An 18,312-nucleotide genomic window follows, 5' to 3' on the forward strand; every position below is an offset into this window, starting at 1 on the left:
CATGTGATTTTCTCATAACCAAAGGGTAACTCGTGTTACTATCCTTAAATTACAAAAGAAGAAATAGTCTTCACCAGAAGTAGATTTACTTTCAATGACAGCATAAAGTAATAGAGTCAGAAGTAGAGACCAAGCAGGATGACTTCAAAAGCCAATAAGCTACGCACAGGAAGGATCTGAAAGAAATAAACATCCATATTATCTCAATATTATTTTAAGTTATTCAATTCAAAATTTCCCTTCTCACCAAAAGATCTATATAACTCATCATAACAAAGTGTAGATCTAAAAAAACTCTCCTCCTTCTTGAGTTAAAAATGGTAAAAAAAAAAAATCCCCATTCCAAAACAAAATTAGAAGATTTCATGATGGTCTGGTCTTTGATAAATGAGTCCATGAATAGAACACTGAATTTTGAGGTACAATGTTTAGCCTAACTAGGAATAATGAATAAATATCCACTTTAAAATTAACATGATAGTAATCAATTTATTATGTTTATATATGCCATTCAAGTAATTTGTTGCAGGTTTGAATATATAATGTCGCATTCTATTTTTCAAACTTAGACTTCACATTTGCATTTAAGATAATAATTGAAGTATATAAACTTTTATTTCCTTTCTAAACAGAGGAAAGATGGGACAGAATGGGCAAGAGCCTATAAAACAGACAGGAGTAGGCATAGGACTAGCAGACACTGAAGGTAAGTTAAAATTTACTATCCTGTATTTTGGTTGAATCTGTATGCTATACAGATTTGTTTGTTTGTATGTTTTTGTTTTAATATTAATGTTGACTTCTAAGTACTACTTATTAAACAAGTCAACTTATTATGAGTTCTGATTTTTTAAAAATCTGTTTCCTCTTAGTCATTTTTTTCTAATAATGTTTCATCTTCTGTACAGCACGGACTCATAAATTTTAATCCTAGCAGGAGATTAATTCAGTGTCAGAATATAAGATCAATCAAAGGTTCTGAGATTCTCATCTAAGTTGTAGTGGAAAATAGTAATTTTTGTGAAATATTTCTGCTATGAATGATTGAATGCCCATAGTTTAAGTAAGTGCACAATGTAAAGAGCAAATAAGCACCATGTATGGCACATGATTAATATTCTTTAAATTGTAGCTATTATTAAATTAGAAGTGGATGTAAGACAAAGACATTTAGATTCAATCCAGAAGAGTGATATACATCAAGATAAAATATGCACTTCTTGGGAGAGCTTATGCAAGACCACTTCAAAGATTTAGATCAAATCAATTAGACTTTCCAGTTGTACTGGTATTTCCCCAGTTTACCTTGAAAACTTCTAATACACTCAAAATAGACAATTTGGCCCTTTGCCACATTTCTTAAATTTCTAATTATGTTATTCTTTGCTGGTGGGTATCCATGTACATTACATATAATGACTGACATGACCCATTTATTCTCCTAAACCAGATGTTCACAAGCTTTAGCAGGAGGCGTTAGGATCTCGACTCTGTATGAGGCTTCCTTTGCCAGGCTGTGTGCATTTAAAGAACAAATAACCCTAATAAATCACTTATTCTCTTAAGTATCTTTGGAAGCCTGAATTTGATCACTCAATTTTCCTTTTCAATGGGCCAGAACAAATAAACTTCTACTATTTTAGTAATATGCTAAATTCTACTCGCAAGTATTTTCAGATAATTAAGTATGTGCAGGCACATCACCTAAGGATGTCAACCTAAGGCTGTGGTGGTGGGGGGAGGGCAGGGGTTTAGGAAGGAGAACAAGTTTTGATTTAATATTGGAAATTTTCTTAAGCATAAGGGTTTATATAGAAATAATGCAAATCTCATTTTAACTGGTATCTCATCTATTTTATATAGGTATCTCTTTCTATACATGTAACTGTAACAGTGATTAATATGAGTCCTTCTTAGGTGTATGAACATATTTTGCAAAGTCTACGAGGCAAGTGTAGGACAGAAATGACTTCCTGACGAAGAAAAAATCTAGGTCTCAGGACTGGAGTCCTCTGTCTTGTCTTGTTTTCATAAACACACCAAAAAAGTGTTTGGTTTTGTTTTGTTTAATTTTCTCCAAATATTTTCTCTAATAGGAAAAAGAAAATGGAGTAAATGATAGTTATCTCTCTAGGGGTTTGTAGATTAGAATATACAAGTGCTCTATGTAAAATTTTCATTTAATTTAATTTCCTTGTCCAACTGGGTTGTTTAAAAATTAGCTTGCAGAGACAAAAATACAAAATCATTCTGAAAGACCCCTAACTAGAACAGAGTAGCAGATGTTACTAGGACATCCAAGGAGTCCCTCAGCAAATACTGTTGTTAATGGCAGTAGGGTAAGCACTGGGGATGAAGCTTAGATTGTAGCACAATCCCTGGATGTTCAATCCATGGGTATGAGTAACATAAATGTGAACAAAGGGTTGTGTCCAAGCCCTTTAAAAGGGAAATTTAAATCCCTGACTTTTGTTCCTAAACTTACATTCGAAAATATGTGAGATCAAATTTATAATATTATTTATTTCTTCTTTAATCATTTGCTTGAATATTCTTTCTCCACATGGAGGATACTAGGTACATAATTATTTCTGTTTTCTTCTAGCTTTTTTGTGGTGTGAAAGGTAATATTGAATTAAGTAAATTTTTTTATTCAAGGTGATAAGGTAATAAGCTTTCCTTTCCTAACTAGTATGAAATATCATATCAATCATATTCAGAGTTTTTAAGAACATTCATGTCTGGTAATGGCCTTAATGGAACATTTTGTTGACCTTTCATTCTATTTGTATCTGTCAGTGCCTGTCTCATTGTTATTCTTGTTTTATTTTTGGTTTTTCTAAATTAGACTGCTTTTAGCCATTTTTCAATTTTTTTAAAAAACTCTTTGTTGAGAAGCAAAGGAGGTTCCACATGAATATTTGTTGAAATTATACTACAATTCTAATACTGTTTTGAGGAATTTGACACCTTTACATATAATATTTTCTTACTCATGGACATGGTATATATTTTTAAATGTCAATGTGAATGTAACTATTTTTATATGTATGGTATTAGACAATTTACTCAAATTTTCCAAGTCTCTGGTTCCTAGTCTACAAAAGTAAGAATAACAATAGTATCTACCATGAGTGGGTGTTGCAAGGAGTGATGGAAATAGTGAAAGGTACTTGGTACTGTGACCGGCTCATACTCAATGTATGCTAGCTACCATTGTCCCTGGGGCTTCTCTGGTAGCTCAGCTGGTAAAGAGTCTGCCTACAGTGTTCCCTATCATCCATCGACTGTATCATGTAAGTGATTACTCCTGGCCTGCTTTTTCCCAAGACTTTTAAACTCATGTTTTCTAAAATGGCTTCTCTTTTTTGCCCTTTGGCATTCCAACAGAAAAGATGTTTTCAGGGTCCTACATTTTCCAGTTTGTTTTGAAAAGATTATATATATATATATATATATATTTATTACAGTGTTTCAAACCACATTTCTTCCCAGAATAATTCTCATGGGATCCCTTGTATAGTAATGCCTCCTCTCCATGAAGGATGGCTTTCCTAGACCTTATTATGCTTTCCTAAATCTCCTGAGTTTAAAATTCAGTGGTAATGATTTCTAGTCCTCAATTACTCACTGGAAATTTAACATAGAAAGCATATTCTAAAAACAGTCTATTATTGAAATAAAAAATAATTCAGGGTCTTTACCTGAGACAGATTCATCACTGGAGGTTATTAACTGACCACTAGAAATGAATTAAATTTCTTTAATATATCTTGACCATTTCTTAGCCATAAGCACAAATTAAAGAATTGGCAATTGCTAAATGTAAGCCCAGAACATTTTAGACTTTCTGAAATTAATATCTGGAATGGCAGTTTTTAATATTTTCTGGAAATGTCTTCATTGCCTAGAAGTCCCTTAAATACTTGCATTGGGAGTTAGTGCTCTGATTTATTTATGAGAGAGAGGCATTTGAATCAAAATAAGGACTTTAAAACATAGTACAGGGTAGTGAATGAATATAAACCAAGAATATTCTCTTAGCATAGATGTGGAAAATTAACAAAAAAGACATATAAATACTACAGATACATAGTTTTACTTTGTTCTAAATGCCTTTAAAACATGAATGCATTTTCTGATTCATTTTCATGAAACAGTAGGGGATGTAAATATAGAATAATGATTTCCACTTTAAAGTTATAGAAACAGAGGCCCAGAACAATGAAACCATTCACCCAGAGTCAACTAATTATATGGCAAAGGTTAAAATCTACTGATATATAATCTAGTATCTCCTGACTTTTGCCCATTGTACTTTCCATCCTTTTTTTAATATTAATGGTTAGAGCACTTTTGCATGAAAAATACTTTAGATTTATGAAACTGTCTGCAATTATTGGAAAGGAAAATAATCAACATTGTTGCTGATTATGGCCTGTTAACTAAGATTAATATCAATTACACTATAGGCATTATGCAGCTTATAAAACAACTTTAAATCTTATTCTATCTGATTTTAAAGTTTTCCACAAAGTTACTTTACTTAAAACAGCAGGAGATACAAAGAAGATTCCAAATGTTTCTATAAACAACTAGTTTATAGTTGTTTAAAATACATTACATAATACATTAAAATATATAACTATATATTTTACATAGTTAAAATATATTACATACCAAAGAGGAAGGATAAGAATTCATATAGTGTCTCAACAGCAGTAATAGACACTTAAAAGAGAGTCATGGGTAATGCCCTTGAAATTCCAAGTGGAAGAGAATATAAACTCAAATTCTATCCATAAACGACCCATTAGGTATAAGGGTTGAATAAAATCAGTTTGGGATGTCTAGTTCTCAAAAAATTTTAGGTCTCCATGCTACCTATCTGGAAGTTACTTGAGGATATGTTCCACCAACATAGAGAATAAACCACACTCATGCATACGCTGACCACCCTACATGCACAAACATATACAACTTGGGAACCAAGAGACAAGAAGGGTAGAGAAAATAATGGTGGGGATATCAGTGATGAAATGAGGAAACTCTAAAGACAGTAGTTATGCAGTGGGCAGAGAGAATACGTGGAAAAAGCTGGTCAAATACTGAGAGTTCTAACTACAGGTGGATGATGAGTGAGGAAGGGGAAGTTAGTGGATGTTAGTGTGGAAGGGGAAGGGAATTGACCGGAGTTAGTATCTAGCTAAGTGAAAAATGGCCTTCAGAGGGGTTAATACACGTGGAAATTTTGGAAACACTTAGGAATAGGTACATAGAAAGCTAAGCAAATTGTAAAAGTAATTAATAATTTTAGGGGGAAAAATTCTTTAAGAACTCCATGAAATATGCACTGGTCTCAGAAGTGAGCAATATTAGTCACATTAATGTGCATGTCAAATATTAGTTTAATCGTGATTGTGGCATAACGATATAGCAAGGATAAGAAAGACTAAATCTTGACATACCAAAATTTAAATATAAATAATTTATAAAGGCAACACAAAATTACTTTGAGAAATAAGAATGTGAAAGAACCAAAGAAACAGATATAAAGACTTGACAGTAGATTCTCCTCTGTAACTTTATTAAGGGTTCTGTTAGTTGCTCAGTCATGTCTGACTCTTTGCCATCCCATGGACTGTAGCCTGCCCTGCTTTCTCTGTCCCTGGAATTCTCCAAGCAAGAATACTGGAGTGGGTTGCCATTTCCTTCTCCAGGGTTATTAAGGGTTAGGGGAAATGAGAAGTTGGGTCAAAGTAAAAAGAGTTGGGCCATGGGAGAATTGATTTTTTATGAAGAAGTCATAAAATTATGTAAAATGATTCAATCTTTTGATATATGAGGAAATAAAAATTAGGGATGGTGGTCAAACCATATTTATAAGTATGAGGGGGAAAATGGCATTGTTTACAATAAATAACTTCCTGAAGTGATTTGAAGTGTTAGATGCTCAGTCATGTCTCACTCTTTGTGACCTCAGAGATCCAACCCAAGTTTCCTGCATTGCAGACAGATTTTTTTGCCGTCTGTACCACCAGGGAATCCCCAAATAGCTTCCTTCTATTAGGGCTTCCCAGGCACTAGTGGTAAAGAACCCGAATGCCAATATAGGAGATATAAGAGATAAGGGTTCAGTCGCTGGGTTGGGAAAATCACCTGGAGAAGGAAATGGCAGCCCACTCAAGTATTCTTGACTGCAAAATCCCATCGACAGATGAGCTCGGTGGGCTACAGTCCATGGGGTGGGCTAGAGTCCATGGAGTGGACTACAGTCTATGGGATCACAAAGAATCAGACATGACTAAAGCAACCTAGCACAAACTACCGTAAATAGTAATGAATATCCATTCTCCTAAAAGTTATGAGTAATAGTAACTTCCTACTATTAGCCTAAATAGTAATGAATATCCATTCTCTTGAAAGCTTTTAGTAATAGTTACTACAATTAAGTATTTTACATACTCACTAAATATATTCTCATAGCACCAATGCTATATAGAGCAAGCTTTTTCACATTTAAAACACCTAACTTTAACTGATACCAATAAAATACAAAATCTCTGTAGACAAAAATGCGGCAGAATTCAAACTACCAAGTAGTTTTAGCATTTTATTCATTTAGCCAGCAAAAAAGAAAATTTCAGAGTTTTGGAAAATGCAAAATTCATTGATGATAATTCATTTTTCCACCATTTAGATTATTAGTTACTTTCTCTAACTGAAACATTCTGATTTATTTGATCTAGAGAGTCATTTGAAAATTTATGTAACTTTCTATAGGAAAAAAGCACCTATATTTGAGTTTAAAAAAATAGTAAAACTGACCAAAAAAAAGACCGACATATCACATAAGTAGCCCTTGCTCAACCAAGTGGCACTTTCCCAAAATAAACCAATTTTAAAGATAAAGAAATAACACAGGAGATAATAGGTTCTGAGGAAAGTGCACACTGCTTCCTTACTGTTTGACTGTTGGTCTCTAAAAACATCACATATTCTATTATTTGCTTGGCAACAGTACAGTTATAGGAAAGAAGCATTTGCTTGTTTAAATCTTTTATTTAAAAAAAATGCTTTGCTATCTACCCAAGTCATCTTCTGCATTTGAGTATTTTCCTGTATCAAGCAAATGAAATTTTAGACCGTTATCATCAAAAGCAGATGCTTTCTTATCCACTAAATAATACACCATTGTGATTTCTGTAATTTGCTTTGCTCTCTAAAGCCCAGACAACTGTCATTGGTATATGAAATACTAACAAAGTAACATGGCTTTGCCTTACACATTTTATTATGACATCCTTGCTATTGAATTATATATATATATATCTCCATTCTACTTGATGACTTATCCTCAAAAACCCCAGCACATTCTCCGTAACAGCAATAACCAGAGCAACATTACAACTGACATTTATTTGCTAAAGGTTTTGCTGGGATCTTTAAAAATCTGGTGGCCCTGTTTTCATAATAACCCTCTAAAATAAATCTTATAATATTTATGATATTGCCAATGTCTAGCACAGAGACTAATACAAAATACCTACAAAATAAATATTTTTGAGTCAAGACATTAAAACTCTGAGAGACTGAAGGATAAATCAAACCTAGTAATACACTTATTAAATTGAAGTTGATATTTATACAAAATATCTTAAAACTTAAGATTCTTTTGATATACCTGCTATACCCAAATGTCTTAAAAAGTAATGTTAGCCCTGTATGTTGATGGACAAGTTTTGAAGGAGTTTACTACCCTGGACCCAAAAAACTGATATTGCTTCAATTAAAAACTAGATTATCTACTTGAAAGTATAGTAACTCCTCATTTTTATTGGTTGTGCTTTTTTCACAAAGCCCCATTGACTCTACAGAAGATGATTAGTGCTGAGTCCCCCCTAGAAAGAACCAATGCCCTGCAGCAGACAGATATATTCACGTACAACTGGGATGAGTTATGACAGAGGTAGATGTATGTCAATATTGTCACTCTGCTTTAGGTTGGATAAGGAAAGCCTCCCTAGCAGGGAATACTTTTTTTTTTTTTTTAGATTCTTCTTGAAATGAAAGTAGTGAGTAATCTAATGGCAGGAGGGCTAGCAAGATTTTTAATAAGAGGGAACTTGCAGTTCAAACCTCTGTAACATGAGAGAATGTAAATTCTTGGTGAACCTGTGGGAACTTCTGTGTGACTATAGCAGAGCTATGTGTTGGAGAGACAAGGCTTGAAAGGTAATCACAGCTCACATAATTTGACAAGTATCAGACACTGTCAGGAGGGATTTAGACTCTATGCTGCAGACAGGCAATTGGAAGCAAAGGAAAATTCCATGATCAGACTTGCTGCTCTGAAGGATGGATTCCAAGGGATCATGTCTGCAGTCAGGGGACCAGTTAGGAGGCAATTCAGTGGTCCAAGTAAGAAAGGATAAGGACTAGAATCCAGGCAAAGTCAGCAGTAGGGAAAAAAAGGGATAGACAACTCAGATCTCTCTAAAAAGACAAATAGAAATGGATGGCTTTGTTCAAAAAATGATTCAAACTCAAAGTGCAAATAAAACATCTCTGGGCACTAGCATCTTACACTAAAATGATACAGTGATGATCACTGTAAGTGATCAGTAGTTAAACATAATTATGATTTAAAATGAAGAAGCTGAGAAAGTGTTAACAGAGGACAGTGTAAAAAGTGATGAAGGGAAATAATAAAATGCAAACCTACGTTCCACAGAATTTTAAAGAAAGAAATTGGCTATGCTTTAAAGGGCCATCTGGTAAGCACTTCAGAGTACATTTTAAAGATGAATTAAAGAGTAAAATGGAGTTTGAATGAAGAACACAAATTTTACTCACTTAACATTGTCTATATATAGTGACATTGGTCTCTTGTTCCAAATGTGGAAAGCTTGATGAATCAGATCCTTCTGCATCCTGATGAGTATGTGAGTGTGTGTGCAGGGCATACACTAAGGAGGAAAGTAATTATCAGTTCAGTTCAGTCACTCAGTCGTGTCCGACTCTTTGCGACCCCATGGACTGCAGCACACCAGGCTTCCCTGTCCATTACCAACTCCCCGAGTTTACTTGAACTCATGTCCATTGAGTCGGTGATGCCATCCAACCATCTCATCCTCTGTCGTTCCCTTCTCCTCCTGCCTTCAATCTTTCCCAGGATCAGGGTCTTTTAAAATGAGTCAGTTCTTCGCATGAGGTGGCCAAAGTATTGGAGTTTCAGCTTCGGCATCATTCCTTCCAATGAATATTCAGGACTGATTTCCTTTAGGATTGGCTGGTTGGATCTCCTTGCAGTCCAAGGGACTCTCACGAGTCTTCTCCAACACCACAGTTCAAAAGCATCAATTCTTCAGTGCTCAGGTTTTTTTATAGTCCAACTGTAACATCTATACATGACCACTGGAGAAACCATAGCTTTGACTAGATGGACATTAGTCAGCAAAGTAATGTCTCTGCTTTTTAATATGCAGTCTAGGTTGGTCATATTTTTTCTTCTAAGGAGCAATGGCATCAGTCACCATCTGCAGTGATTTTAAAGCCCCCCAAAAATAAAGTCTGTCACTGTTTCCATTGTTTCCACATCTATCTGCCATGAAGTGATGGGACCAGATGCCATGATCTTAGTTTTCTGAATGTTGAGTTTTAAGACAACTTTTTCACTCTCCTCTTTCACTTTCATCAAGTGGCTCTTTAGTTCTTCTTCACTTTCTGCCATAAATGTGGTATCATCTGCATATCTTAAGTTAGTGATATTTCTCCTGGCAATCTTGATTCCACCTTATGCTTCATCCAGCCTGGCATTTTGCATGATGTACTCTGCATAGAAGTTAAATAAGCAAGATGACAATATACAGCCTTGACGTACTTCTTTCCCAATTTGGAAACAGTCTGAGGTTTCATGTCCAGTTCTAACTGTTGCTTCTTGACCTACATACAGATTTCTCAGGAGGTAGGTAAGGTGATCTGGTATTCCCACCTCTTGAAGAATTTTCCAGTTTGTTGTGATCCACACAGTCAAAGGCTTTGGCGTAGTCAATAAAGCAGAAGTTCATGTTTTTCTGGAACTCTCTTGCTTTTTCAATGATCCAACAGATGTTGGCAGTTTGATCTCTGGTTCCTCTGGCTTTTCTGAAACCAGCTTGAACATCTGGAAGTTCACGGTTCACATACTGTTGAAGCCTGTCTTGGAGAATTTTGAGCATCACTTTGCTAGAATGTGAGATGAGTACAACTGTGCAGCAGTTTGAACATTCTTTGGCATTGCCTTTCTTTGGGATTGGAATGAACACTGACCTTTTCCAGTCCTGTGGCCACTGTTGACTTTTTCAAATTTGCTGGCATATTGAGTGCAGCACTTTCACAGCATCATCTTTTACTATGTGAATAGTTCAGCTGGAATTCCATCACCTCTACTAGCTTTGTTGGCAGTGATGCTTCCTAAGGACCACTTGACTTCACAGCCCACGTTGTCTGGCTCTAGGTGAGTGATCACAGCATCATGGTTATCTGGGTCATGAAGATATTTTTTGTATAGTTCTTCTGTGTATTGTTGCCACCTCTTATTAATATCTTCTGCTTCTGTTAGGTCCATACCATTTCTGTCCTTTATTGTACTTCCTATATTTTAAATTTGGTCACTTTATTCTTCCAGTTGCTGTCTCATTTCCTCATTTGGGCAATTGCCAAATTCTTGAATATCTTACCTCTTAATTATTTTCAAAATGTCTTCCATCTTTTCCATTCCAGTGACTGCCCAATTTTAGGTTTTCATCACATCTCACCCAGAGAGCTTTCTAGTCTCCTAACTGTTCTCCTCACCTACAGTATCATCATCTTCAAAATCATCTTTGATAGCACTAAAATGGCTTTTTCACTCTCCACTGTAAAGCGTTTCTGTGGACCCCTTTGTCTACGTGACTCTCATTGCTCATGTGTGCTCAGTTGTATCCAACTCTTTTCAACTCTGTGAACTGCACCCCACGAGGGGATCTTCCCAAACCAAGGAAGGATCAAACCTGTGTTTCCTGCATTGGCCGGTGGATTCTTTACCACAGAGCCACCTGACTCTAGAAAGAGTCTATTAATAACACAACAAAATAATAATACAACAAGCCCCTCCTTCAACTTCTCCAGTTTATCTCTGGGTATGTTCTAGTGTTTGATTGGATATATTACATCCTTTATATTTACATCCTGTTATACCATATTTTGGCTTCCCATGTAGCACGAGTGGTAAAGAACCTGCCTGCCAATGCAGGAAGCATAAGAGAGGCAGGTTCAATCCCTTGGTCAGGAAGATCCCTTGGAGGAATGCACAGCAATCCACTCCAGTATCCTTGCCTGGAGAATCCCATGGACAGAGGAGACTGGTGGGCTACAGTCCATGGTGTTGCAAAGAGTCAGACATGACTGAGGTGACTTAGCACGCACACATACCATATTTATATCCTGTAATACCAAAATTGCTTATATTTGCTCATGCTGTTTACTTAGTATGATCACCCCTTCTCAAATGGCTTTATCTTGGAAAACATATATTCATCCTTTGAGGCTCACTCTTCACCTTGACTTTTCTAAGAAGCTATCCATGGAGCAAACTCCACTTGACTCTGTTAGGGAAGTCTTCTTTTTGTTCCATCAGCACCCCTAAAAGCTTTTTCCTCTGACTCTGTGAACTACCCCCAAGCCCTTATGACAAGGGCTAATCTCTCCCTTTCTCTTTTTTGCTTAAGTGAAGACCTAGAAATTATCATACTAAGTGAAGTAATTCAGACAAAGACAAATATCATATGATATCACTTAAATGTGTAATCTAAAAAATAATACAAATGAATCTATATACAGAACAGAAATAAAATCAGGCATAGAAAACTATTTATGGTTATCAAAGGAGAAAGGCAAGTGGGAGAAGGAAAAATTAAGAGGTTGGGATTAACATATACACACTATTATATAAAATAGATAAACAGAAGGGATTTACTGTACAATAGGGAACTATATCCAATATCTTGTAATAACCTATAGTGGAAAATAATCTGAAAACTATGTTTATATGTGTAACTGAATCACAATATTGATTTTGAATTTTACACAATACTATGAATTAGGTGATGAAGTTCACAAGCGTTCTTGGGCAAAGCAAGGTAAGACTGATGAAAAGGGGAATGGGAGCAGCAAATATATACACATACAGTACAAGTAGGTTGAGAATTCAAAGTTGAGGTAGAATTATCGTATATTCTTTTGCTTAGCTTGCCAGTTAAGGACAAGGGAGACAAAGTGCTTATTGCAAAAACTGAATGAGAAATGGTTTTATAGAAAGGAACATTAGTTAAATAAAATAAAGTGGGGAATCAGTTGAAATTGACAAGAGGATAAAAATTATGTGTGTTAATAGTGGCAGAATTAATCTAAGCACAAAGAAAGCAAAATGATATAAATAACCTAGTGGGCCAATGTAAGCATATGACTCTCATAGTCAGCTGTCATTTAGGTGGTTTTCTCCGGTTTTTGCAGAGGTTACTTGACTGCCTGATCACCATCCATTCCTGTGAGAAACTGGAGATTATTCTACAATGTGATGGCAGCTTCACTCTTACCAAGACAAACTGTTTTTCTCATAGGATCTTCTAGTGTCCCTAACATTATGCTATTATCTGATTTTATTTTCTAAAATCATTACATGATGATGTTAAGATTTTTCTGTAAATAGAGAATATACCCACTTCTCCTATGTGGGTAATCTTCCTGGTTTCAGATCAAAGGTCAAGAGAAGTTTAGATGGGAAATCTAAACAATGCCTGTCTTCTTAAACTTGATGCATCTCTAGAAAAGAACATTCAGTTCAGTTCAGTTGCTCAGTTGTGTCCAACTCTTTGTGACCCCATGGACTGCAGTATGCCAGGCTTCCCTGCCCATCACCAACTCCTGGAACTTGCTCAAACTCATGTCCATCGAGTCCAGGATGCCATCCAACCATCTTATCCTCTGTCGTCCCCTTCTCCTCCTGCCTTGAATCTTTCCCAGCATCAGGGTCTTTTCCAATGAGTAAAGAACATTGAAGAAGGAAATGGCAACTCACTCCAGTATTTTTGCCTGGAGAATCCCGTGGACAGAGGAGCCTGGTGGGCTATGGTTCACGGGGTTGCAAAGAGTCAGACACGACTGAGCAACTAACACTAATCATACCAGCTCTCCTATTTCATTCCTTTTAGGATTTGTTTTCCTGATGCATTTGAGAGGTGTTTTATAACTGCAAATATTTAAAATGTAATGTCCTTTTAGGTTTTCAATTTCTATTCTCTACCAGCTACTGTTCTTTGTTGTTGTTTTAGTTTGGTTTGTTTGTTTTTTTGGTCTTATACAAGATAATGGATGGGAGGTTCAAATCAAAAGTTATTTTGTTTTTTTAAAGAACTCTGGTTATTTTCGGTCACAGTAAAATGGATGCTAAGGAGCATGTACCACAGGGACAAAAAAAATGCCAAAACACTGGAGATCAATCAGAAGAATCTATGTTTTTCTTTCTAAAATGATGTTCTTTCTGGCTTTGTCTCAGAAAGAAAGGCTTTCTTTATGTAAGAAGATGGAAAGAATGTGCAGTCCTGTCCTACTTTCACAAAACTCTTAAATCACATTAGGCCCAAATGCCTGCCTTGTTGTATAAAATATCTCCTTGAATCTGGGTTATTTCAAATAAAGCCCTTAATGAAAGCTTACAGAACTCTTATGCTCTGAAAAAAACATTTAATGAAAGCATAACAAAATGCCTCTTTCAGCTGCACTCAGCCTTGAGACATGACCATGTACTAGGATGTCTCTCCATGACTTGGAGTAACAGAGGCTTATATATGCATATAAACAGAGAATGCAGTTAATACATTGACAAAAAGCATTTATTTGAGGAGAAACCATAAGTTTGAAAAAAAACTCCGAAAGAATCTCCAAATCTATGACCTCAGCTTAATTTAATGGGAAGAGCATGGGTTTTACCTCAAGCCTGTTAAGTCAATTTCCAAAGAGCTAAATGAAAATGATACATGTTTTGTAGGTTTGCTGAAAAGATTAGAAAAAATTTTACAGATTCATCCATTAAACATCCAATATATTCTAGGTGTCTTTTCTAGGCTAAAAAGACAAGGGTAAATAAGGCACAGTCTACACACTTTAAAGGTGGCAGTAGTCTATAGATTTAATATGCCTGAAATAGGAGAGTTGTTTAATAAATTGAATACATTGCTGATAGCATTCAAGTAAATTGTAAATCCCTACATGTAACAAATTGAGAAGTATATGAGTCACAAATTAATACTTTGGAAAGGAAATGGGTGAGCAAATGCTCATCCTGTCTGTACCTGATCTTTCCAGTACAACTTCCCCACAAATCTTGAGCCACCCCCCGCCCCAAAAAAAATCCAAACTTTCCTCCCCTCAACATATACATAGTCACAAGTATACACGTGAATTAGGCACATCATCACTCACATAATAGATAATCAGGATTTTGGCAGTAACCTTGGGGTGTCTTGTTGGAAACATCTTTTTTAGCTATGTGATTTTTGCAGATTAGTCAACCTAAACTTTACAGTCTCCTTTCTTTAAAGTGAAGTTAGTGATGCCTCTGTCTACTTCAAAAGGTTTAGGACAAATGAGATAATGTGACTAAATTTTATATACATCACTTTAAAATTATTCATTTTATATTGTCATCTAAAATATCATAGTAGTATTTAGTCACTTGGTTATAAATGAGTGTATACTTAAACTGTGACAGAGTAGAAAATTATATTTCTTAAAATATATTTAGGATGAGAATTCATTTTGTTTGGAAAACCAAATATATTGAATTTCTTTATAAAGAAATTATTTATATCTTTTCCTGAAGCATTTACAAATTCTGTCTTGGAAATTCTCTAACACTTTATTAATGGTATGTTTTTGTAAAAAGTACTGGATCCAAGAATTTAGGGTCATCTGTTATTATACAGAGGTAGAAAAGGAGTCAGATAATGGAGCTGCTATGTAGTGTCATTTTCATTGTATGAGCAAGCTGATTTATGGAGAGTCAGCTTCATGAGGGTACTTGAAATAGAATTTAATGTACTACAGAAGGAAGAAATTAGTTCCATTTTGCTTCTTCCCCCTTTCAAACATTAAATTACTAGAATAAGCCTTTAAAACTATAATTCTTCACTCCTTCTGTTCAGTCCTACATATAAAATGTTCTATGCCTTTGTCCAGAAAACATGTTTCTGAGAACTAAGTTTAAAACATATGAATGGCTTGAATACAGCGTCTAGAAAATAGTAATTTACTAGGAGATAAAATTCATTACAGGTAAGATTACCAGACTTGTTAAAAGATCTGTAGCTTTTCCCTGCTACTCAAGGAAAAGGTGTAAAGAAAAAGGAAGTGCCAATTTTAGATAATTATTGGGTACCACCGTTAAATTAGTGAGTACCATTTGAACTTTTGGAAGAGAGAGGTATAATTTCAGCATCGAAGGTAAAATTTATTATAGACTCGAGGGTAGGGTTGATATACATGGTTGGAAATTATAGAGGACTGTTGAATAGAACAAATTATAGTTAGCTTACTTCTCTCTCTAACAGGCTCAGTGAAGTAGAAGACCTTTTCTTAAAGAAATTTCCTTTTACAAAGTATTGATTTATATGACTATGTCAAGACACATTTTTTGTTTTGTTTTGTTTTGTTTGCTTGCTTTGAATAGATTGAGCAGTTGCCCTAGTAATATAGATAACACATGCTAGGTCTAAACTGTCAATTACTTCTAGAACTGGTCTTCCTTTGCATTAAATGTTGAGAAATAAGAATTAATACTTATTGAATAATTACCATTTTAGGTATTATGCTAACTTACCTTTGTTGTGGTAACATTTTTTTAGCTCATCATTTAGATTTGAAACTGATAGGGTAAAAATAAGTGAAATGCAAAACAATGTAATTTTACATGAGGTAATATGCACCACCACTTTGGCTATTGGCAGGTATTAGCACATCATCAAGACTTTCTGTAATGAGTAGGTTTAGAATCTCCAAGTAAACAGACAAACATCTAGGATGGAAGATGTTTAGAAGAGGGCTGCTGCTGCTGCTGCTGCTAAGTCATGTCAGTCGTGTCCGACTCTATGCGACCCCATAGACGCCAGCCCACCAGGCTCCCATCCCTGGGATTCTCCAGGTAGAAGAGGGCTAGGACTAAGTAATCTTTAGATGACATCAGAAAATGTCTAAAATATATTATTCTATAAAGTGCAAAGTGATATTATAAACAGTCTGTAAGTAAGCTTGTTACATACTTCTACTTTACAATATGAAGAAATACAAAGCAGAGATATTTGATAACTGGCCTGCCATCTTATAGGGTTAGAAGCCAGAATTCCTAGTATTTAAAATCCATCTTAATTCCATATTAAACTTTTCTTGGGTTTGGAATGAGTGATAGGAGCTAAGAAACAAATTATGAGGTGTTAGACAGTCAGAGCTAAATGTGAATCTTGCCTAACACCAATTCATACTGCATTAGCTGACACCAGTAACCTGAAACATTGTTATGTGGTATTTACACTAATGAAAATTTGCAAATGCAAACATTGCCTCTAAAGAGATTGTTGCCTAAAACGGTCTCCTGTTGGCAAAAGGTGCTCAGGTTGCAATATAATGCTTACAATTCTGGGAGAGAGTAAACCTCCGAGTGCACTCTATCCAGTTAAGTGTTAAAAATATGAATAACATAGCTAAAAAAATATTTTCTTAATGAATTTACTTATTCTAAATTACTTTGTATTTTTAAGCCAGTTACATATAGAATCTCATATGATTAATGAATATTGCTGGAAGTATTTACTGCTGCTTTATCCTTTCATATCAATAATCTAGTGTGTAAAGGTAGACTATAGCTTCCAGCTATTGTTTAACCAACTAAAATAATTGTTTGCTATGCCTCTTTTCTTTCTAAAGTCCTATGTCCAGGTAAGATAAAATAGCAAAAGAACTCCTGAAAATTCTTTCATTCTGATAATATTTTTTAAAATATTTTATATGAATATCTCCATAAATGAGCCAAAGTTTTTAAAAGTATTATTCATAAGAAAACATAAAGTGTTCATGAGAGAATAGAGACCTATGCTTAAAACCAGAAGTTTAAAGTTCTGCCTAGCACTTTAAATTTGGCAAGTTACTTAAAACCCTCAAGTCACTGTTTTCTCATCTATAAAATGGGGATTACATCAACCTTATTTCTTGTTGTGAAATGATGATTGTATTTTGTTAATTGCAATGTTTTCTTAAAATATACTTTGCTAAAAATACAAATTAGTTGGAAATCTAGATATAAGTATGTATATAAGTGTTCCATACAGATGCAAAAACACTGCTTTTCAAATATAAAATATATGTAAACTCTTTTTTAAGAAAAGAGAAAAGTTAAAAGAACACTGCATATCTTAAAGGAGAATAAAGCACAAGAGAGTATGAAAAAGAAGAAAGCTGTGGAAGATAAAAATAAATCAATTTTACAGTTACACTTACTTGGAGCACTTCAGTTAACTAAAGAGATAAAGGGACACACACACAATTTTGTTAAAATGGAATTAAATTATTCCTGTTCTTTGTCAAAAATGATTATATTGTTTTTTAATCTAATAAAAGTAATATAGTAAAAAGACTAGCTTAATTTCAATAAGTATTTTAGTCATGTAAAATGTTTCAATAAATATTTTAGACATAGTCTATAAACAGTCTCACTAAGTTTAATAAACAAAGTTGAAAATATTAAGAGAGAAAGTAATTATGTATTTTAATACTACATTTCAAATTTTAATTGTATTAACTCTCTGCATAAAGGAGATCAATACTCTTATACTTTCTTCCACTTTCCTTTTCCATTATTTATTGATCTCCTGGATTTCATCTTCAAATTTTCCATTCATTCCTTTTCTTCCTTTCTCTTTCATCTCTTTTTCTTTCACTCATTATTACAGGCTCTATATCCTTCACACAGTCTTTGAAATATTTTAGGAAAGCAGCCTGTTTCTTTTCTGGGGAACTTAGTTTTTCCCCTGGATTTTTAAAGAACACTTTCTGTATACTTGAAGTAGCTTAAGTTGTATATATCAGTATATGAACTTATGATCTCCAGGAATACACAATAGTCTTTTGACCCAGATGTTCACTCTTGTGTTGTTTCAGGTAAATACATTTATATTTTAAATAGATCTTATTTTCTGTTCTCTTGAGTTTAGTTTTTACTTTTTTCTGGAGCAATTAATTATA

General features: G+C 34.5%; 1 protein-coding gene across 1 annotated transcript in view; it reads left to right on the top strand.

The window, feature by feature from the left end:
- Nucleotides 1-18,312, top strand: part of PCLO (piccolo presynaptic cytomatrix protein) — a 379,046-nt gene that overhangs the window by 345,503 nt on the left and 15,231 nt on the right. The window contains 1 exon segment of the mRNA XM_061165135.1: nt 633-706. Within this exon segment, the coding sequence (XP_061021118.1) occupies nt 633-706 (74 nt within the window).

This window comes from Dama dama, chromosome 18 (genome assembly GCF_033118175.1).
Source record: "Dama dama isolate Ldn47 chromosome 18, ASM3311817v1, whole genome shotgun sequence".
Taxonomy (NCBI): Eukaryota; Metazoa; Chordata; class Mammalia; order Artiodactyla; family Cervidae; genus Dama; species Dama dama.